Below are 24466 nucleotides of genomic sequence, written 5' to 3' on the forward strand. Positions count from 1 at the left end.
CGTACCGTAATTAATACTAAATATAGCACAATTAATCGCAATCGAAATATTTTATAACAGAAATACAATTCCACCCCATTGAGATATACATACTTACAGTAATAATAATAATAATAATAATAATAATAATAATTGTTACCGTGTTTTGGTGGTAGTTATGCATGAAAGAAGGTGCTGGGTGGTGAAGGGGTCTCAAGCTACTAAAGTGAAATTAATATTAAAATTTAACAAGGTTATATTTTCTTTTCAAAATTAGGTAACAACAAAAAGAACAGGTACTTAGTAGCCGAAACACGATTGACAAATACATTTACATAGGTACCCCATTTGGGGCTTCAAAAGTCAGAAACATAATTCTTGAGCAATGAGCCCAACCTTACAATGAACACCATACAACAAAGGGGCCGAAAACCCCCAAACATGCCAGAAACACCGGCTTCCAATTACATCCAAAAGCCTCCTTGAGGCAGAAACACAATTTTCAAAAAGGGCAACTTCCCCTTAAAATACAAGCCTATCATAGGCCACTCCGAACTCCACCTTTAAGCCGTCCTCAAAGGACATATACACAGGGGCAAAATACCCAATCTACTGAGGTCTGTTAAATGACAAGAAAGTTAATACATGACCTCTAAAATCACAATTTGAGAGGAGGCGAACTTGCACTCCTAATACACTTTGTCTTTAAGACCTATTTTGGCTCTAAGGCCACTGATGCGAGGGCTAATCCCATACTACAGAGGTGACTTAAGAAATTACTAACTTACATTACTGAAGAATAGGTTGCGAAAAATAAGTTCACCTCAAACAATGTGAGTGGGAGCTCGAGAGGGTTAACACTCTCTATCCCAGTATGTCGCTTTACAAGAGAATAGAAGAAAAGAGAAGTTACATTTTAGGAAAAGGTTACATAGGGGAACGCTTAGAACCTGCCCCGAAAGTTAAACTGCTGAGCTGGCAAAGAAAAAATTTATTAATCGGCCATTACCTTATTGTTGACCGCTGCCGAGGAAAGAGGCGCTTCCCGCCTCCTGCTATGTACTTAATACACTGAAAGATGGAACAGAAGTGGCCCGGAGACCCTAAAATCAGCAGTTTAAATACTCTCGCAGAAAGTTCTAGGCGTTAGGGGAAAGAAAACACCCTCCCACAAAGATTTTATTGGGTAGGACCCCGCAACAGATTCAAGTTGGGGGAAGATACATCTGATTGGATAGAAATTAATTGAAGAAATTCGGGGTTGGATACATTCATAACAAGGGGAAGAAAGGGGTAAATATTGCCAACTTAAACAATGATAGAAAGAAATTTAACAAAGAACAAACTCCTGAAATTAAATTTTCTCCAACAAAATAGTTCTTTGACTCCGCACTAGGTTGCACTATTGTAGATCTTCAGTAGTGTCCTCTAGAAGAGAAAGTTCACACTTCTTACTTCAAGCGAAACAAAAACACATCAAAAGTGACACAGTTCTAAAACTCCAAAATTTACAGGTAGTGACATCTTCTGAGAAGGTAGAAAATTAATAACGTCAATAAAATTCAGACTTCCTCCAGCAGAGGAGTTTTAACTGGCGCGCATTTAAATTAGCGGCATGGAGGTGTACCACCCGGTACAAACCTCCCCCCCCCAAAGGTTCCTCCACGGGGTAACACAGAAGAACATAAACTTTTGTTTGAAAATAAGTTCCAAGTTTTGATGTTGATATTAAGATAACTTGCAGAAGTATTTGAGAAATTTCTTAATTCAGTTCCAAAATTTTTGTTGTAATTGGTAACGTAAGGTATTTATGTTTGTAGAAGGCGAGTTTCTGAAGATAATCTTTTAAAAGGTGATGAAAAATTTTGCAATGTCCACCAAATTTGTTGTTGAATTCCCCAGTGTAGTCATCTCTTATAGTAACTGTCCATGTAGTTGATGTAGGCTAAGTTGGATGGCCAGACCGGCCGTTGCAGCTTGCGTCCAAAGGAGGCCGCTCGGACCCCTCAAGTACCCTGAGATACCGCTCGCCCGCACTATGAGGGGAGCAGAGTGTTGAAACACGCCGCGCCCGCGGTGAACATATACAGGCTGCGGGCCAGTAGCAGGTCGTGCGCCGCACATCAGCCTTGGCCGGGAGGAGAGTTCCGGCTCGCCGTGCACATGTCGTCCTCGCTGGAGAGGAGGGGGCCCATCCCCCTCCCCAGTTGCTGCACGGCGCTGCGCGGCTGCGGGGGCACTGAAACATTAAAGCTAGGCGGCAGAATTGTGTTGGACCATCGTCTTTTTGAAGGCACAGGCATTATGGAGAGGTTGAGGGGCCAGCGGCGTGTAGATATCCATGGCATTTAATCTTATGAAGCCACAGTGTAAGGTGGAGCAGGAGACGGGAGCGTGGTAATGGCCGTGGCAAGAACAGGATGGCAGTTTAACGGATCGGGGCGGGTTTTACAAAAGGCTTACATCTAAAACCAAAATATTATAGAAAGGGCAGAATGCCATAAAAGTGAAACTCAAAAAAAAATATAACCTTCATATCCTTTCAAAATAATATGAAGCAAGTTAACACAAAATTACACCGGTTTCACCTGGGACAGGTGAACCCTAAATATCCTCTCGGTGGCTGGATTACTTAACAATAAGGTAACCGGCGTAAGAAAATCGAGAATGATACAAGGCCCATGAAATCTGGGGGCAAGCTTGCCCGCGGGAACAAAATTTTTGACCATAACCTGGTCACCTACCTTCAAAGGGGTTGGTCTCCGTCCACGATCATACCTTTCCCTAACCTTTTCATGAGACACTTTAAGATTGGCTTTAGCCTTCTTCCAAAGATCTTTAATGTTGTCCGGATCTATTCTCTCGGGTAGAATGTCATTCAGAGACCAGAGGTTAGAGAGCGGCGAGTTGGGAACAAACTTGAACATTAAAGAAGCTGGAGTGAACTTGTGAGATTCATGAACCGCCGAATTCAAAGCAAAAGCTATCCAATGCAGGGACGTGTCCCACCTGGAAGGATCTTCATGATGATAGGCAATGAGTGCTGACCTGAGATTACGGTTAACCCGTTCAGCCAGAGATGGTTGAGGGTAATAAGCAGAAGTAGTTACATGAGAGATGGATAAGTCAAAACAGAATTTACGAAATAAATTAGATGTAAAAGCCTTAGCATTATCGGAAACTATGTATTGACAAGGACCAAAAGAAGCAAAGATAGTATTAAGACAAGAAATGGTGGACTGAGCGGTAGCCAGCTTAGTCGGAAATAACCAGGAAAATCTAGTAAAACCATCTACACATACAAAGATGAACTTGTTGGCATTCCCCTTTGACTGGGGGAAGGGTCCCACATAATCAATATACAGGCGCTCCATGGGGCGCGACGCTTGATGAGAAGACAAAAGACCTACCTTAGTGGACATGGTCGGTTTACTAAGCAAACAGGATTTACATGCCTTTACTAATTCACGGATTTCACCGTCCATACCTTTCCAGATGAACATATCACGAATCTTTTCACGAGTTTTAAAGATACCAAGATGCCCTCCTAATGGGGTCTCATGATAATACTTGAAGATCATAGGTACAAGAACAGCTGGAACGACAACTTTCATCATCCTATCATGCCTCGATGGGCAACATAGAACACCATTCCTCAGAACATAAGGGACAACATGTTCCCCAGAAGAAAGGGTTTCCATTATCGGAGCCAGCGTCGGATCTTCACGTTGGTATTTCTCGATATCCCTAAACAGCATGGGAACATCTGTTAGGATGGCATTAACCTCAGATAGCATGGACTCGGGAGGTGATGGACTGTCGACCTGTTCATGCTTCTCAACGTCGTCTGAAAACATACGGCTGAGTCCATCAGCGACAACATTTTCGGTACCTCGGATATGCCTGACATTGAATTGGAAGGCAGAAATACGGATGGCCCAACGGGCTATACGACCAGTACGACGCGGTCTACCTAAGACCCAGCTTAATGCTTGATTATCTGTCTCCAGGTCGAATTTGACGTGTTCCAGATAGAGACGGAACTTTTCTAAGGCGAATAAGACTGCCAAACCTTCGAGCTCATAGATGGAATACTTGGCTTCTTGAGCCGATAGAGTCCTAGATGCATAGGCGATGGGTCGCCTCCCTAGTTCAGTCTCTTGAAGAAGGACTGCCGCTACCGCCGACGACGACGCGTCCGTTTGGACGATGAATTTCTTTGAGAAATCAGGCATAGCAAGGACAGGGGCATTACAGAGAGCTAATTTCAGATCTTCAAAAGCGGCTTGTTGAGAAGGTCCCCACTCGAATTTGATGCCTTTCCTACGAAGAAGGTTCAATGGCGCCGCTCTATTAGCAAAGTTAGGAATGAACTTTCTGAAGAAATTCACCATACCAATGAACCTGGCGATACCTTTAATGTCCTTGGGAGGTTTAAAATCACGGATGGCCTGTGTTCTAGAATGATCGACTGCTACACCATCAGGTGACACAATATGCCCTAGGAATGACATAGAGGGCTTAGCAAAAGCGACCTTGGACAACTTGACAGTTAACCCAGCCTTACGAAGGCGATTCAGAACTTCTCGCAGATGATCTAGATGTTCTTCAAAAGTCTCTGAAAATACGACGACATCATCTAAGTAGTGATATAAGTACTCGAATTTGATGTCGGAGAAGACCCTATCTAGTAGCCTAGTGAGCACAGCTGCCCCCGTGGGGAGCCCGAAAGGTACGCGGTTGTATTCATATAAATTCCAGTCCGTGGCAAACGCTGTAAGGTGTTTAGACTCTTCAGCAAGGGGAATTTGATTATAGGCCTGATTCAAGTCCAAGATAGTAAAGAACTTGGCCTTACGAAACCATGAAAAGCAAGAATGAAGGTCGGGAAGGGGCACAGATTGTAACACCACCTTCCGATTGAGAGCCCTGTAATCAATTACAGGCCTGAAGCCCCCTTGGGGTTTCGGGACTAGAAAAATAGGTGAAGAATACGCTGACTTAGAGGGCCTAATAATACCATCCTTCAACATCTGATCGATGATTTCTTTCAGAGCCTTCATTTTAGGTGGAGATAGCCTATACGGTGGAAAACGGACAGGAATCGAATCCGTGACCTCAATTTTGTATTCGATCAGGTCAGTAACGCCAAGAGTATCAGAGAATACCTCGGGAAACGACTGACACAGTTTGCGAATACTATCAGCCTGCTCCTCAGGTAGATGTCTAAGGTCTAACAACATCTCATCCTGGGTAGGCGAAATAGAAGAACATGACACAGAATTACACTTTAATAGTGGAATTTTACAACTAGAAGCAAATTTGAATGTGCACGACCTAGACTGGAGATCGAGCACAAGACCAGTGTGAGAAATAAAGTCAGCTCCCAATATAATGGGGCAAGACAATTGCTTGGCCACAAACAATTTAATTTTCCATGTAAATTTAAAAATACGAATTTTGACCAGTAAGGAACCTAGAATTTCTAATGGAGATGTATTAGCAGAAACACATTTCACAGGAGAAGAGTCATAGACAGGTAGGTTACAAACAGACTTCAATTTCGAGTACCATTCAGCCGAAATAATGGAACAAACACTGCCTGAATCTAATAGAGCTGTTATAGGTTCGTTATTTACCTCAATCTTAAGGAAAGGAACATGTGCGGGGGTATCCGCCGCAATCTTAAGACACTCTTTGGGGCATTCAAAGGACAGATTAGCAGATTGAACGTTCCCAGAATTTTCGATCTGCTTACCAGGGGCTGAGCCTCGGGAAGATGAATTAGTTGACTCAGCCGAAGCCACTAGTCACTTTTGATTCTTGTTAGAAGTTACCCCAGAAGTTGAGCAGGAGGGGGTGCTATTCGAATTGGGGCAATTCTTGGCGATATGTGAGAAAGCTCCACATTTAAAACAGCCTTGTGATGAACCAGCTCCATTATTTGCCCTACTAGACTTGATCAGAGGACACTTATTGCGCAGATGGTCAGGCGCCCCGCAAGCATAACATTTACGGGGATTGACTGGTCGGCGAGGTGGAGGCCGAGTGTTACCAAAGGAAGGCGGGGGTTCTTTCGCGACACGCAAAGAATCGGCGTATCTAACTCCTTCCGCCGAGACGGCCAATGCTTCAAGTTCCGAGAAGGTTTGCGGGCACGCCGCGAAACACAAATATGACCTATAGGGAGGTGAAATTCCCTCTACAATAGCCTGCACAATCTGATCTTCAGGAAAATGAAGGGCAAACACCCTAGTATAAAACTTAATGTCCTGTATGAAATCAGCCAAGTTTTCATCCAAGCGCTGTACCCTATAATAGTATTTCTGAATCAGAGATGACCTCGCGCGGGCAGGAATGAAATTTGCAAGCAAGTGTGCGTGAAAATCTTCAATAGATGACTGTTCAGCAATAGCTCTTACTATTTTATCTGAGAGAACACCAATAGCATAAGGATAGATTATTTGTAAAATTTGACAAGGGGAAAGAGAAAACACAAGGGCGTGATCCTGAAATTCAACTAAAAATCTTAAAAATGAAATAACTTCACTGGTGTTGTTGACAGAAAACTTAGAGATACCTCTTAGCAACATTGCCAATGGATGAGGCAAGCTGCTAAACCCGGGTGACATAGTAGGTAGAGGTTTCAGGGGCAAAGAAGTTAATTCAGAACGGATGTTACTCAACGATGCACGGCGTTCAGACTCGTTGTCCAATGGGGCAGAGATAGTTTGAGCAGTGGGGGTTTTCCTATTTACTTCTCCCTTAGGAGACTCTTCCTCGCTACCTACATTCGCTATGGTGGGTTGATCAGATTTGGGAGGAATTTCCCCAGTTAACAATTGAGTGACTTTACTAGACAATTCAGAAATAGTTTCAAGGAGCGTATTAGCTTCCTTCCTCTGAACGTCATTCACCTTTAGAGACAACAGATCATTAACTCTATTTGAAAAATGATATAGCCTGCCTTGCACACGCTTAATTTGATTAGGAGACGGATCATTTTCATCAAAAAAACTAACGACCGATGCTAGCCCAGTAATGTTCTCGACGATCGTGGAAAGAGAGTCATCAATTTCTTTCTCTCCCAAATTGGGGATGGAAATGGGCAAATCAAGGGAGTCTCTAAGCTTGTTAGTGTCGATAGCAACCGTGCCTCCAGATTGCACGTTTCTAATAGTTAATTCGTAGATCAACTCCTCTTTGCGCAAGTAGTTAAGGAGGAGAACATCGCGAGGGCCGGGCATGATAACAGAAAAATTTTGAAAAACCTCAATAAAAAATTTCCAGCAACTGAGAAAATGGTTAGAGTTCGGATCAAAACAGAGTTTAGCCGTCAAAAGGGGCTAAATTGAGACCCATTCAACCACGCTCTGCTACCACTTGTTACCGTGTTTTGGTGGTAGTTATGCATGAAAGAAGGTGCTGGGTGGTGAAGGGGTCTCAAGCTACTAAAGTGAAATTAATATTAAAATTTAACAAGGTTATATTTTCTTTTCAAAATTAGGTAACAACAAAAAGAACAGGTACTTAGTAGCCGAAACACGATTGACAAATACATTTACATAGGTACCCCATTTGGGGCTTCAAAAGTCAGAAACATAATTCTTGAGCAATGAGCCCAACCTTACAATGAACACCATACAACAAAGGGGCCGAAAACCCCCAAACATGCCAGAAACACCGGCTTCCAATTACATCCAAAAGCCTCCTTGAGGCAGAAACACAATTTTCAAAAAGGGCAACTTCCCCTTAAAATACAAGCCTATCATAGGCCACTCCGAACTCCACCTTTAAGCCGTCCTCAAAGGACATATACACAGGGGCAAAATACCCAATCTACTGAGGTCTGTTAAATGACAAGAAAGTTAATACATGACCTCTAAAATCACAATTTGAGAGGAGGCGAACTTGCACTCCTAATACACTTTGTCTTTAAGACCTATTTTGGCTCTAAGGCCACTGATGCAAGGGCTAATCCCATACTACAGAGGTGACTTAAGAAATTACTAACTTACATTACTGAAGAATAGGTTGCGAAAAATAAGTTCACCTCAAACAATGTGAGTGGGAGCTCGAGAGGGTTAACACTCTCTATCCCAGTATGTCGCTTTACAAGAGAATAGAAGAAAAGAGAAGTTACATTTTAGGAAAAGGTTACATAGGGGAACGCTTAGAACCTGCCCCGAAAGTTAAACTGCTGAGCTGGCAAAGAAAAAATTTATTAATCGGCCATTACCTTATTGTTGACCGCTGCCGAGGAAAGAGGCGCTTCCCGCCTCCTGCTATGTACTTAATACACTGAAAGATGGAACAGAAGTGGCCCGGAGACCCTAAAATCAGCAGTTTAAATACTCTCGCAGAAAGTTCTAGGCGTTAGGGGAAAGAAAACACCCTCCCACAAAGATTTTATTGGGTAGGACCCCGCAACAGATTCAAGTTGGGGGAAGATACATCTGATTGGATAGAAATTAATTGAAGAAATTCGGGATTGGATACATTCATAACAAGGGGAAGAAAGGGGTAAATATTGCCAACTTAAACAATGATAGAAAGAAATTTAACAAAGAACAAACTCCTGAAATTAAATTTTCTCCAACAAAATAGTTCTTTGACTCCGCACTAGGTTGCACTATTGTAGATCTTCAGTAGTGTCCTCTAGAAGAGAAAGTTCACACTTCTTACTTCAAGCGAAACAAAAACACATCAAAAGTGACACAGTTCTAAAACTCCAAAATTTACAGGTAGTGACATCTTCTGAGAAGGTAGAAAATTAATAACGTCAATAAAATTCAGACTTCCTCCAGCAGAGGAGTTTTAACTGGCGCGCATTTAAATTAGCGGCGTGGAGGTGTACCACCCGGTACAATAATAATAATAATAATAATAGGGAGAAAACCCTAAATAAACCTACCGGAGCTCACAACCTCGGTAGTATCTCGATCAGGGGGTTTAACCTCTGGTCTCCTAAGACAATTTTCAACTAAAGCATGGAGGACAAACTCACGGAAGTAACTACCCCAGGTGGTATCAAATCCACCTCCGCCTTTGGCGGTGTTAGTAGGCCTTCGGATTCTGGGGAGCCCACACCAACATGCTTTGAGGACGAGTCGGAGCGTCCTGGAACTACTAGCAATAAGATCCGATATAAGGAACATAACTATTTCGCCACATTGAACATCAACTCACTACTTAAGCTAGCCAAACTGAAGCATTTAACTGATACTTTGACTCACCACAAGATACTACTCACAGCAATACAGGAAACCAGGTATACAGATGAGAATGCCTTTGATTCGCAGGGGTACCGTATTTTTAAGGGAAAGGTAGGGCGCAGGAGAATGAAGAATGTGCCACACCTGGGGACTGGGTTCATTGTAAGCCATAAGATACTGGACTCGGTAATTGACTTCGACTCGCCCAATAGTCGAGTGTCCCTTTTAACCTTCCGGTGCACAAACAAGATATACACTGCAGTAAATGTTCACGCACCTATCAATGAGGACAATAAACGTAACCCTGAAAGTACCGACAAATTTTGGGAAGAACTAGAGGACATCATCAGCAAAGTCCCAGAGCGTCATACAATCATTCTACTCGGGGACTTCAACGCACAGTTAGGGAAAGAGCGCAAATTTAGAGACATTGTGGGAGAATACCCAGCTCACTTACGAACAAATAGAAATGGGGAGCGTCTAGTGGGACTCTGCAAAGCTTTCATCCTGGTAATGAAGTCAACGGCCTTTAAGAAACTACCAAGGAAACAGAAGACCTGGACGTCACCCAACAACCTCTTAGGGGAATTTCAGATAGATCATGTTGCCATTGCAAGGAAAGCCCATAGAGAGATCCAGAATGTAAGAGTGTTAAGAGGAGCGAATTTGGACTCCGACCACTACCTCTCCAAAATAAAGCTGAAATTTCTACCTAGGAACACTAAAAGAACCAAGTCAGTTAAACTTACTAAGTTTGATTTAGAAAAACTTGCAACTTGCAAACAGTTTACAGAGAAATTGGAAAGAATAGAATGCAGAGATTGGGATGAATTGAGGAAAAATCTAGTAAAAGTAGCAACAGAGACTGCGCCATTACTAAAACAGAAGAAGCATGCCTGGTGGACAGCTAGATGTGAAGAAGCGGTAATGCAGAGGCAGATGGCCTGGTTAAAGTGGAACTCACAGAAGACACAAGAAAACAGACAGAAGTTCATAGAGCAACGGAAGATAACTGCCAATATCATCAGACAAGTGAAACGGCAATTCACAAAAGACCAATTGACACAGTTGGATGATGACTTCAAGAAGAACAATACCAGAAACTTTTACAGAGGCTTTAAACGGAACGTTAGTCACTACAGTCCACCCAGTCTCCATTTCCGTGGACCAGATGGGAAGATAGCCTATAATGACACTGACAATTGCCACCTTCTCGCCAAGTACTTCGAGGATCTCCTTAATTGTGAATCACCTGATACCTTTTTTGTTTACCAAGACAACATCAAGCAACCAAACTCGCAACCACCATCCAAAGAAGAAGTAATACAAATCATCCAGTCTCTGAAAAACAACAAAGCATCCGGAGAAGATTCGATAGTAGCCGAACTATGGAAGCAGGCTGGAGACAAGACTGTAAGCAAGTTGACAGAAATTCTACAAAACATCTGGGAGACCGAAACATTACCTAGTGACTGGACCACTGCACTGATTCATCCCTTGCACAAGAAAGGAGACTTGACTGACATCAATAATTATCGAGGAATCTCATTGGTACCAGTCACATACAAAATTTTCTCTAAAGCCTTATTAAATAGAGCCGAACCTCAACTAGACCCACAATTAGGAGAGTACCAGGCAGGATTTAGAAAAGGACGCTCTTGTACAGAACAGATACTCAATCTGCAATCAGTATTACATCAAGCAAAAATGGCCGGTAAGAAATACGTTGTCATTTTCGTCGACTTTACAAAGGCGTATGACTCGGTAGACAGACCTACTCTTATGAAGATTTTGCAGGAATTAGGACTTGATGAGAAGACCCATAACCTAATCAAACAGACTTTAAGCAACACCAGGTCACGAGTAAAGTTCAGAGGAGTCATATCAGAAAGTTTTGAAATTAAATCAGGAGTGAGACAGGGAGATGGTTTGTCCCCTCTCCTCTTTAACTGTGCCTTGGAGAAAGTAATAAGAGAGTGGCGAAAGGAGTTAGCTAGAATGGAGATTCCAAGTGGCATTTATTTGGGACATAAGCGCAATGAGCTCAATGTTGACTGTCTGGCGTATGCCGATGATCTGGCCCTGATATCTAATTCAATAGAAACTTCAGTGAAACAACTAAATGTTCTCAGACAACAAGCAGCAAAGGTTGGGCTACATGTGTCTCTCGAAAAAACACAATTCATCACGAACATCGGTGAATCTCCTTGTACGTTGCATCTGGAACAGGGAGAGATCAGGAAAACCAATAGGTTTAAGTACTTGGGAGAATGGTTGGAATCCAATCTCTCTGAAGGAACAGCTTTGTCAACTCGAGTTAACAGGCTTGAAATGGCCTACCAACTGACCAAGAATACGTATAATAAAAAGTGTCTCTCTCGTAATACTAAGATGAAGCACTACCAGACAGTCATCCGCCCTGAAGCCTTATATGCTTCAGAATGTCTAACATTCAACAGGAAGGGACTCATGGAAAAACTTGAAATCCAGGAAAGAAAGATAATGAGGAAGATACTGGGGCCAGTCAAGGAAGGGGACAGTTATAAAAGACGGCCTAACCAAGAGCTCTACAAGTACTGTGAAAGAATAACGAATGTAGCAAGGAAGAGACGCCTAGCATTCTATGGGCACGTCTACAGGATGCATCCTACCAGGTTGACCAACCGGATTCTCAGCTACTGGCAAAATAGGAAGACCAAGTCACCATGGTTGATGGAAGTGAATAAAGATCTACAGGAACTGGGAATAACAGAAGGAATCTTAAAGGATCGTACAGCACTCAGGAAGATGCTTAAACATAAGAAGTTCCAGGACAGATTATCAACAAAGAAGACTGGCGCCCTTTGGACAAAGGAGAGGAAGGAGCAACACAGCCTGAGGATGCGCAACTACTGGGCAAACATCAAAGCCCATTCCAAAATGCAATAGTTGAATGTCGTGGTCCTTAGCTGGCCTATACGAAACAAGAATAATAATAATAATAATAATAATAATAATAATAATAATAATAATAATAATAATAATAACTGTTACGGAGTTATCCGTGGAAGTCAGAGGTGAAAGAAGGTGCGGGCTGGAATGGGTCTAAGTCCGAAAGATGAATTTAAAATTTAAATAAAGGTTGTATTTTCAACAGACAGAAATATTTAACAACTTTTCACTAGGTGAAATAACAATGAAAATTCAGGTACAATAATGCTTTTACAAACGAAAATAAGAGTTTCTGGTATGAACAAGTTCTGGGCTTCGTGCCCCAAATTACAATTCCTGAGCCCTCAGCTCACAACCACAAATTACCAAAGGGCAGAAAACCCCTAATTACATGAAGCGTTTGCTCCCACCACGTAATGTCAAGCCTCCTAGAGGCACCTTTCAAAATACCAGAAAGAGCTGACCCGCTCTCAATAGTTCAAGCCTATCAGAAGGCCATAAACAAACTTTACACTTGACTGCCCTTAAGGCATACTTATAAATAAACAGGGGTAACTAGTACCCAACCTACGAGGCCTGAATAGCAAATTAAAGGTTAATTAAATGACCCAAACACAAAGATGAATGGAGGCAAGAATTTGCACTCCTACACTAAAGCTTGTTAAAACCTATGTGGCACTAGGCCGATAATACAGGGGCTAATCCCAATCTATGGAGGTGACTAGTCTGCAAAATAAATTTAACACTTTAAAAAGGAAGAGGAAAACGGTTACGAAAACGTAGTCACCTCAAATTCCAAAAATGAAGGGGAGCTCGAGAGGGTAAAGCACTCAATATCCCCGAATTAAAGTTCAAGAAAAATGAAGTTTACCAAGAAAAGGGTTTACATGTTTTATAGTTTACATATTAAAGGTTTCAAACCTTCCCCGCGAGTTAAACTGCTGAGCTAGCGAGAAATAAAGATGTTAAAGGGCCATTACCTTGTTGAAGAGCTGCTGCTTGAAGAAAGAGGTGCTTCCCGCCCCCTGCTACATATTCACACACTGAGTTAGATGTTATACGAGTGGCCCGGAGACAAGAAAATCAGCAGTTTTATACCCTCGTGGAAAATTCGAGACCTTTCAGGAATGAGTAGACACACCCACTCAATTTTTATTGGTTGACTAAGAGTTACACATGGAAATTCGAAGAAGAAAACTATGATTGGAGGAAAATTAATTACAGAAATTACTGATTGGCTAAATTCAAAACAGGCAGAAGGAAAGGATTAATATTGCCAACCCACAAACCACAGAACAAAATTTAGTAAAGACAAAACTTATGAATACAACATTTCTCCAAGAAGGTTCATTCCTTTACACTAGATTGCGTTATCATAGTTTTTGGTAGAGACATCTGTTAGAGAATGTCCACACTTCTTGATCAATGAAAAACAAAAGAAAATCAAAAACACACAGTAACATCTTCTGATAATCAGTAGAGTTAGTTCAGTTGTTAAAGTTCAGGATTTCTCCAGTAGAGAAGTACTTTAAGGCACAAAATTCAAATGTGCGGCATATAGGTGTACCAACCGGTACAATAACCAACCGCATTTTCACTTTCCTCCAAGAGAAAAAGGCAAAGGGGGCATGGTTCAGTGAGGTACAGAAAGATCTGCAGGAGATTGGGATCTCATTTGAAGATATCCAGGAGCGTGTCCCACTTAAGAAAAAAAATTCCAAGAACATCAGAGTTTCCAACCAAAGCTGAAGATGAAAACTGGAAAGGCATGGATGGAAGAGCGAAAGGAGCAACACCGTATACGAATGAAGGAATACTGGACCAACATTGAAGCTCAAGGGAAACAGTTAAAATGATGTGGTCCTTAGTTGGCGGAAATGAAGCAAAAAATAAATAATAAATAATAATAATAATAATAATAATAATAATAATAATAATAATAATAATAATAATAATAATAATAATAATAGGCCTAATAATAATAATAATAATAATAATAATAATAATAATAATAATCATAATAATAATAGCTAGTGGTAATGTAGCATTACAAGAGCCTCGATTAATTTCTGCTTAAGTTTTATTGGAAAAATATATATATATATAAAGAATGAAGAGCAGAGAAAACCTTTTGGCAGATACGTAAGATATGTCTAGACCAAGTCATGCGTTCGTCCATGATAATGCCGAGGTTCTTCACTTGTGGTACAAAAGGAATTGGAACATTCTGAAGGATTACTCTGGGCAATGGACATTTATTAATACTTCTCATTTGATTTTGATGGCCAAGAAGGATTACTTGTGAATTTGTAGGGTTCAGTTGCAGGCCGTGGGCAGCAGACCATTCACTAACAGCCTGTTAGTCAGTATTTAGTAAGTCTGTATATTCCTGAAGGTCTTGTGCTGTAAATTCTGTGTAAAGTTGAAGGTCGTCAGCGTACATGTGGTATTTGCAATGTCTTAAATTCGTAATGCAATTTGTAGAAGAAAGAAGGGTGGCTGGGGTGGGGGGATCAGCATGTTAAACGGATAGATTTTTAAAAATTGAGTTTAACATGAAAATAAAGAAACCCTAATCAAAAGTGACTGAATGCAGTAGAGGAAGATCAGGTGAAGCATCTAATGTAGACTGAGACGTAGAGGAATTTTGCTGTCTGGCACAAGAAGAGGGAGAAATTGAACAAGAACTCAAGATCTATTTCAAAAAGCTGCTGAATGGAGATACAGAAAACATAACAGCGGATAGAGGAGAGCAAAGTCGAGAAACCACAACTGAACCACCAATTACATGGCTTGGGGTTGAAAATGCGCTAGAGCATGAAGAAAGGAAAGACAGTAGGCATAGATGAACTAAGTGCAGATATGCTGAAAGCAGCAGGAATTCCAGGAATCCAGTGGCTCTACAGACTGCTCAACAAGATATGGGAGGAAAATGCTATTCCTGAGGACTGGAAGATGGGCATCATTGTACCTCTGTTCAAGAAAGGAAGCCGACGAAAATGTACTAATTACCGTGGTATCACACTGCTGTCTCTTGTCCTGAAAATATTGGAAAAAATAATAGAGACCAGAATCAGAGATATTGTTGAACAGATTTTGGAAGAAGAGCAGTATGGTTTCAGACCAGGAAGGTCAACTACAGACCTTATATTTGCAATTAGGATGCTAATGGAAAAATACTGGGAAAAGAACAAGCCTTTATTTCTAATATTTTTGGACATTGAGAAAGTGTATGACAGTGTACCAAGGGAAAGAATTTAGCAATGCATGAAAGAACTTCAAGTGCGAGACAGCCTCATAAACAAAGTGAAAATGTTGTATAGTGGGAATAGAAACTGTATTCAAGTAGGATGTGGTTTGTCGGACTGGTTTGAAACAAAGAGAGGAGTGCAGCAGGGCAGCTCATTGTCACCACTTCTATTTATTATTGTAATGTATGTAGTAATGAAATCTATTAAAAGGAAAGAATATGGAGATATCAAAGCCTTCACATTTGCAGATGATGTTGCGATCTGGAGTGACTAGAAGAGGAATTGGGAGAGAGAATGCAAAGCTGGAATGAGGAGTTTAAGAAATATGGTTTAAACATCAGCAAGACCAAAACGGTGGTGATGAAAGTGTATGGGGAAGGAGCAGAACCAAAATCATGTTAAATGAAGCCCAACTGGACAGCGTTCCAGTTTTCAAATACTTGGGTAGCGTTATATCAAATGACAACTTAGGAAAACATGAGGTGAACAATCGAATCAATAAGGCAACACACTTTTACCACCAGCTAAGACACCTGCTGTGGGAAGAGCAAATACCCATGAAAACAAAAATGACTTTGTACAAGTCCTATTATACACCAATTCTTACATACAGTCTCGAAACCACAACACTGACCAATAGAGATAATTCCAAACTTCAGGCAGCTGAAATGAAATTCCTATGCACTATGATCCAGAAAACCAGGAAAGACAAGATTAGGAATGAGAAAATTAGAGAAGTAGGAATAAATGATTCTCTTCTCAATAAGATCCAGATATCAAGACTGAAGTGGTTTGGTCACATGAAGAGGATGCCAGTAAACAGAACTGCAAGGAAGGAATTTGACAGAAAAGTAGAAGGAAGACGACCCGTGGGAAGGCCACGAAGGAAATGGATAGATTTAGTTAAGAACGATGTACTGCTGAGAGGTCATGATTGGGACAAGTTGGTGGAGGAAGAATGGTACAAGGACAGGATGAGATGGCGGAGGCTCATATACCACACCCGGGAAACTGGAGATGGTTTAGGATGATGATGATGAGGAAGTTAAGTAACCAATGACGGAAGGAGCAAAATTGGTGATAAAAACTGTGCCATGTGGGCACATTTGGTTTGCACAGCCTTGTTTGGAACAATCTGATTTGCACAGACAAGTGGTTGTGTGCGGACCGGCCTTTCCAGCATATCGTTTGTCGTAGCTGCGAGCTCACTATATTATACAGGTTGGACAAAATAAAACTCGCCCGGAAAATATTCATAAGACTGATGCAGAACTGACCCTTCTTAATGAATAGGAGAACTGTCCATCACAGGAAATGCTGGAAACCATAATTTTGATGCACCAATCGGTTGCTGTCGCATATCTGTGCGTGCGCATCTCCTGAGTATATTGCTGCGTCATTACGAGTGAGTAAGAGGAGCAAACGTGTTGAATGCAACACAAAATGGTGTTCACGATAAAACAGCGTGTTCATTGTCGACTGTTTTGCGAAAACCTGGAAAACCTCTGCAGAACTGTTTGCCTAAGAGTTTAAGATTGGAAGTGTTTACGCAAAACCTTCAGTGAAGTCTGAAATACAAAACTTAGTAACAAAATGGCGCAAAACAAGCTCTGTAGTAAATAAAAACCGTAACTATCCAAAAAGAATTCGCACACCAGAAAACATTGCTCTTGTGAAGGAAAGCCTGGAATGAAATCCGACGAAATCTCAACGCCGTTTTTCTGTGTAAGTGGGAATTTAGAGATCCCCATGTGGATATATTATCAAAAAATCTGCATTTGTATCCTTACAAATTTACTGTTGTGCATGCGTTAAAACGTCCACGGTGTCGAGTTCTGCCGGTGGTTCCTGAGTGAAGTGGAGTCAGGACTTTTGGATGCTCAGTTTTTAATTTATTCAGATGAGGCCATTTCCAGCAGCTTCTGTGATGTTCATTAACATGGGTCCATCCTGCGTCAGTCCTATTCTAAATATTTTCCAGCCCCGGTTTATTTTGTCCACCTGGTATTACCTTTGCCGCACCATGATTCAGTTTCACGTAGTATTTTATTATATTATTACTGTCTTTTGGTATTTTTTCTACTGGCCTGGAGCTTGCAAATTGCGTGAGAAAATCTGTTCGGGTTCCGTAATCATCCATTGATACAAAGACTTTATTTTCTCAAGGCATAATTTGGTTTTCGGTGACCAGAGACAGAATGTATCAGAATTCAATGGCAAAACTTCAAGAATGGATTTCTCATATTACAGAGAGAAGGAAGGTTGCCCTAACAGGGAAATGCATAATTGCGGAGTTACGGGGCTGACATTTCAGAAGCGTGGGATGATTACCATTGTGCCCTTAGCTGAGTCTGAGATTGCTCGCACTTACTTGTATTAAGCTCCTTACTTCCACTCTCCTATCCAACTTACCTTGTTCACCCCCTCGTGGGACACAGAGACCTTGATGTCGCTTTGGGGGCTTGTGCGCTCGTTCATCCAGCTCAGGGTTACCCATGCTGAATTGGCCTTGGAATACAGCTACACTAACAAGGTGTCCACCTGTTGCCTGAGAGGTGTCTGTGCTGTGTTTTGTTTTTCCTATTTCTTTCCTTCCTATCCTAACCTGGTTTTTCAGTTGTCTTATCCCCCTGTGGGTGGCGGCTGTAGAATAACATTCACGGTATCACCTACCTGTCATAGGAGGTGCCTAAAATAGGCCCGAGGAGCTTTTAACTTGGGAGTGTGGATTGGCAACCACAGGGCCCTTAGCTGAGTCCTGACATTGCTTCCATTTGTCTGCATCCTCACTTTCATCCATTTTATCCAACCTCGCTTGATCAACTCTTGTTCTTTTGCAACCCTTCAAGAACACTCGAGGCTAAGGGAGTCTTTCACAACTCCATGGTCCTGTGTCCTTCCTATGACCCACACCTTCCTTTTTCAAAGCATCAAATCCCATCCATTTTATCCCTCTGATTAGTGTTAGAGGATGGTTGTCCAGTTGTACTTCCTCTTTGAAACAATCACCACCACCATTAGTGTCAATACTGTAGAGCGTGGTTGCCCAGTTGTACTTCTTCTTAAAATAATAATCACAACCACTAACTGAGATCCGGGGAGTGGGACGAGTAGAGGAAATTCAGTTATCTACAAAATGTGTTGCAGTGTGTGTTGTAGCTGCATCCTGCTGCGTCCTTACAATAGCAGGCTTGTGGCAACATTCAGTACTGTCTTGTTTTACAGTGTTATTACAGTTTTTTGATACAGCTAATTTTCGTGGAGAAATTTGACGTTCATATCATTTGGACTCCTTTATAATACTGTGCATCACCATATACATACCCAAATAATATATAGCCTAGTGCACAGCCTAGGTATCCCTGAACGTAAACACTGATTTTCAGGAAGTTCTGTGTAGTTGTTTCCCATGATGTTGCCGCAAAAAGACTGACAAACAAAAATTAAACTCAACGTATTTTCGACTTTTGTATTGCTAATGTGTGATAAGAACGACTTATCAGACAAAAATTTAAAGTGTAGGTACTGAAAGAACTATAATTATTGCACTTCCCTGCTAGACTGTATCTTTAGTGAAAATGATATTTGTAGCTGAAATCCGTCTGCTTTATTTTGTTTCAGGTCTTGTGTCACGAGGGAAGAAGGCCATCTTCAAGTTGGCTCGTCGAATACCGGCCATCGCCAACAAGATCAATATGGAGATGGAGAAAATAAACCAGGAGTTTGAGGATGATGTCATCGCTCGCTGTCAGGGAAAACCTTTCATTACAGAGTTGCCTAAAACCGGGAGAACTCATGATGAAATTTTAAAGGAGGTAGAACAGAATTTAACTCTGGGTGAGTTCTTGCTCTCATCTTGTGTTTTTCTAAATTACAAATTGTTCAGCCCAGAATTCTGAAGGAGAATGATGCTGTAGCATGTCGGTGCACAATTATAAATGGTAGAATTGATAACTCTGGATTCCTGGGACTTATAAAATTTCATGTTCCTAGTGTCAACAATAGAAGAAATTTAACAGACGAAGTTAGAACATATGCTCATGCAAATTTTCCTTATCACAGACTACACATTGTTTATAACAGTGCAACTGATGTGACTTCAGCTCACCATTCAAAGCTTCGTAATAGACTTAACAGTATTTAAAGAATCATAAAAATAGCAGTAAGCGGAAACAGAGCGAGAGAGTGTACCTGGACCATCACGTGAGGGGAAACTCGGGACTGTGTTTCGGATTTCAGTACAAGGAGGCCCCACGACTTAAGACCGCTAGATTAAAAGCCATCCAAAACGACTAGCTGAAGTACGGCCTTTTACCTATCACAACCCCTATCTTAAATTGTGCTGAAACCTATGGCAGGGTCCAACTGATTTTACTTTATCCAAAGAAAGGCATACTCTTAGATACTTCTCCCACACTCGTCTGGATTTGAAAGCAGAATTTTAAGCAAGCCAGTCTAATTATTTTTGGCGATGATTTCATTGGACATTTTCACAGATCGTGTTTTTAAATCTGCCATTTTGCTGCTGAAATCTACCAAAAAATTGAAATTGATTGTCCAGAGATTGACTGATAATCTGTGAGGGAGGGAAATGAGGAGTAATTATTTGAACCTTTAAAATTACCGCTGAGCCGTGTTGAAAGAATATTATCAATGTTTAATATTATGCTAACGTTCTTATGATTCGTATACATGAATATTTCCCACAGCACCGAGGGTGAGATTGGCAACAACTCGTACCTCGTGGCACTAGAAATAGTAGAAATTTACTCGCCTTTCTTATGAGGTCACCATAAGGTTGTATCCATACTGCAGGAGCATTATAGTCTGGAGACGATCCGGTAAGAGATGGAGCAAGCCCTTTATCATGGAACACCATCGGTAGCAAGGTGTTCCTTATTGATTTAGGGTGGGATCATGTTAGGTTGTTGTAAGACTCAAATTCCTATCCAGGGGAACACGAATGGTGTGGTATATAGACACAACCTCCTCCAACCTGTCGTTAAATAATTTGCTGCCACTTGTGGATGATAATGCTTGTGCTTGTCGAGCCATAGTGGTCAGTCATTTCCTTGAGACGCGTGACATATTGCGAATGGTGTGGCCGGCATATTCTGCAGTCGGCCATGTTGACCATGCGTAATAAAATAATTATTCCTGTAAATAGAATCACAAGGAATGAACTTCATAATAAATCTGTATTATCAACCTTGAGCAAGTTTCAAGAGTGTCTGAGTAAATTCCACCTTTACAGTACTTAAAACAATTCTTTATTCCTGTCTTATTTTAGAAAAAGGACATGTTTTGTCTCTATTTTGGAGACATCTTAAGCCTCTGAAGAACAGTATGGTAAGATTCATGGCGTTCCTAATGAACTGCTACAACAAATAACACATCCAAATTTCTAGAGCCCCGGGCGAGTTGGCCGTGCAGTTAAGGGCGCGCAGCTATGAGCTTGTATCCGGACATAGTGGATGTTAACCTTACATGGTTTTCTGTGGTTTCCAATTTTCACACTAGGAAAATGCTAGGGCTGTACCTTAATTAAGGCTACGGCCTCTTCTTTCCCAGTCCTTGCTCTTTCCTATCCCACCGTCGCCATAAGACCTATCTGTGTCAGTGCGACGTAAAGCAACTAGCAAAAAAAAAAAAAAAAAAATCTAGAGTTTAACATAACTCCGTCAAATGCTCAATTAAAACATACACTTAAACAGGCCTACTTATGTTAAAAACATATTTGTAGATAAAATGTCATATCTTCAGAATTCGAATATACCCTCGAGTAATGATAAAGTTAGAAGTGTCCCAGTACATTCTCCTTTGCCTCTCTCTCTCTCTCTCTCTCTCTCTCTCTCTCTCTCTCTCCCTCTCTAGCCCAGCAGACCTGCATGCGGCCTTGTGATAGACTACAGATAGCCGGTCATCCGTCAGAAGTAGCAGCATATGAGCGGAAGCAAGGGGAAGGGAATGAGGGGAAATAGAAATGGGGGAAAAAGGAGAATGACTACGTCTGTTGATTACAGTAGTTTTGACAAAGAATGTATTTATAATCTCCTCAAAAATAATATTGAGTGTTTTGGAAATTTCATTTTAGTTATTATTTGGGTTTCTTTGTTCAGTATTGATGAAAATGCTGTCATAGATGTTTAACAAACTGCCTTTATTAGCTATTTTTAGAATGGATAAGTCCTGCTCTGTAATTGAGAAAGAGTGGTTGTAATCGGACATACAGACTCTCATGGATGAAAATCTATTGTGTTCTTTGGCATTGGTATGCTCTTGGTAACAAGTGAAAAAACTGCGTCCTGTTTGGCTTACGTAGCTCACCTGGTGCTCAGTACAGTTCAACTTACAAACTCCATAATTTGCAAATCTTGACCAGGTATTAATGTTATGATAGTTGTAAATTATAGTATATCATTATTGAAGGGGAATGCGACATAGTTTTCTTCATTCTTCATTTTTTACTCCCTAATAAGGGTAGTTGAAGGTTTGTCTTTGATTTTGTTGACAATTTTGTCAACAAAGACTTTATTAAATCCATTCCTAATAGCCAAGCTATAAATCGTATTCATCTCTTTCTTTAATTAACTTTTTTCAAGTATTGTAAAAGTGAAGTTTACTCAAACAAAATTTGTTTAAATTGGATGTTTTATATTTCCACCATTCGGAAACAACGTGAAACGGGCATATGTGCATTAGAGAGTTAATCACACTGATAAGTAATTTGAAAGAAATAATTCGGTATACACCACTGTTGTCACTTTATCATTTGCTGAAAGTAGCCAATCAGATCACTTCGCGGGTGAATTCAAATGGGCTTTGAGTGTCAGTGTTGTTAAATCTGTGTGTGCCTGGAGAGCCATGCCGAGAAATCAGCCTCGCAAAGCCCATCTGAAGTTGCCCGCAAAGTGATCTGATAGACTAACTTCAACAGCTGATACAGTGAGAACGGTGCGAGATATTGATTTATTTATTTCAAATTCTTTACCAGTATGACCAACCCTCTAACATTCATGTTGTTTCCAACCACCCTGTATATAAACATATAATATGCTAATAAATGTTTCAGTAATTGATCTCAGAAAGAAAAATAAATGTTTCCATAACAACTCAACAATTTATTAAATTAAATTAATTCATTAGCTGAAGGAGGTCTCATTTGCTGAATCATACACTTACAAGTATTAAATGCTGAAAATATGAAACATTCCATTTAAAGCAATAATTATTTTATTAGTTCAAGTGAGTACAGAACAAACATGATACAGTATTCATCAATTGAATATGCATGGCATGAATTCAAGAGAGCAGTTGCCCACAGTCATAATCCACCTCTGACTCAAGCTCCTGTCCAAGAGTGGGTGGTATAATCTTGCACCAAAAGAGTTTGGATTCTTTGGTGCAGAGTATGTGTCAACTTGTTCAAGAATGTCTCAGGGTCGAAGTTGGCTGTATGTTATCTGCCCATGGTGAACAATAATTGTGTGGCCTAATTTCCATATTACCAACTTTGTACTTTCATTGCATTTCTGTTGGTCTGTCTGCTTGTCCTGCTCACATTATTTACTGATATCTATGTCCATGGCCTCGTGATATTAATACTATGCTGCATGGCCTCTTGAGTTAATAAAGTTATTTTTATATTTGGCTCCAAACCTTGAATTATTGTTATATTAATACTAGACTTTAAGGCCTTTTTACTTAATATTGTTGAATAAATACTAGCCTCCAAGATCTCCTGAGTTAATATCATATCCTTACACATTATTGTATGTTCATGGCCTACTTAGTCTCCTGACTTTAAGCTGTACTAAAATGTAAGTTTCTTGATCTCTTTACTTGCCTGACATAACGCTGCTCTAGACTCATCAATGATATTAAATACTGTTCATGTCCCCACAAAGAGTTCCTTCCTTCATGCTTTGTGTACTTTCAGGCGAATACAAGTGGAAAGATGGTTTTGTATCGGGAGCTGTGTACAACTTTGACCCTGATCTCATCAAGTTACTAACGGAGGTGTACGGCCGCGCCTCTTACACGAACCCTCTCCACCCTGACATATTTCCCGGCGTGTGCAAGATGGAGGCCGAAGTTGTAAGAATGACAGCTAATCTTTTCCATGGCGGTCCAGACTCCTGCGGTGTGGTAGGTCAACTCTTGGTCTGCTATATACTGTATTCCACTCATAATTATCACTTTTTACTGTTATAAATGTGTGTTCATGAGACTGTAAAGCTTAAGAGTTTTTCTTAACTTAGTCGACACTGAAAAAGAATGTCTTCATTCTTCACAAAATTCAGACGTAACGTAGAGTGCTACAGTAAGACACATTGAACATGAGTTGGGCAGCTGTCCCAATTCCATTTTAATGGTAATATTAAACAACTTCTGTTGTGATGCTAGAATATTTTTTTGGAAAAGGAAATGGATGCAGCTCTGCTACAGGCCTCACTTAATGCCCTCTCGAACTGGTGCCGTACTTGGAAACTTATCCCCAATCCACAAAAATGCAGCCACATGACCATAACACTACGTAAATCTCCTCTACCGACATCATATTACCTACTCGACAAGCCCATCACCGTAGTTACGCAACAGCGTGACCTAGGTGTAATATTTGATACAAAATTACAATTCAAGACCCACATAGAAACATATACAACCAAGGCCATGAAATTACTAGGCATTCTCTATCGCTTCACAGAAATTTCTGACCCCATTGCTCTTCGTCACTTCTTCCTCACGATCATTCAACCTCTCTTAAACTACTGCTCTCCTATTTGGACAACAGCCGCCCCCTCCAATACTAAGCAGTTAGACAGAGCAGTGTCCTTCTTTGCTGCAATTGTAAGGAACAGAAACCCCAAGCTCAGAAATCTGTCTACGCAGCAGGTATTAATGGCAATTAATATGTCACCGCTGCACATCAGGCGACAGGTAGCTGACCTGAGTTTCCTCCACGGGATCTTAAATGGGCATTACCGCTCGGAACATCTTGTCTCACTCTTCTCTCTCCGCGTTCCTTCCCGCTCCACCCGAACCAAAGACCTTCTCCACATTCCCCACACTCAGCACTCAATACTTCAA

At 40.9% G+C, this 24466-nt stretch overlaps 1 protein-coding gene across 1 annotated transcript in view; it reads left to right on the forward strand.

The window, feature by feature from the left end:
- The window catches only part of Sply (Sphingosine-1-phosphate lyase), a 54567-nt gene that overhangs the window by 9791 nt on the left and 20310 nt on the right, over positions 1-24466 (forward strand). Inside the window, exons 2-3 of the mRNA XM_067154935.2 lie at positions 18998-19213; positions 23316-23524. Coding sequence (XP_067011036.1) covers positions 18998-19213; positions 23316-23524 — 425 coding nt within the window. The remainder of the gene's footprint in view (positions 1-18997; positions 19214-23315; positions 23525-24466) is intronic.

The sequence above is a fragment of the Anabrus simplex genome, chromosome 10, assembly GCF_040414725.1.
Source record: "Anabrus simplex isolate iqAnaSimp1 chromosome 10, ASM4041472v1, whole genome shotgun sequence".
Lineage (NCBI taxonomy): Eukaryota > Metazoa > Arthropoda > Insecta > Orthoptera > Tettigoniidae > Anabrus > Anabrus simplex.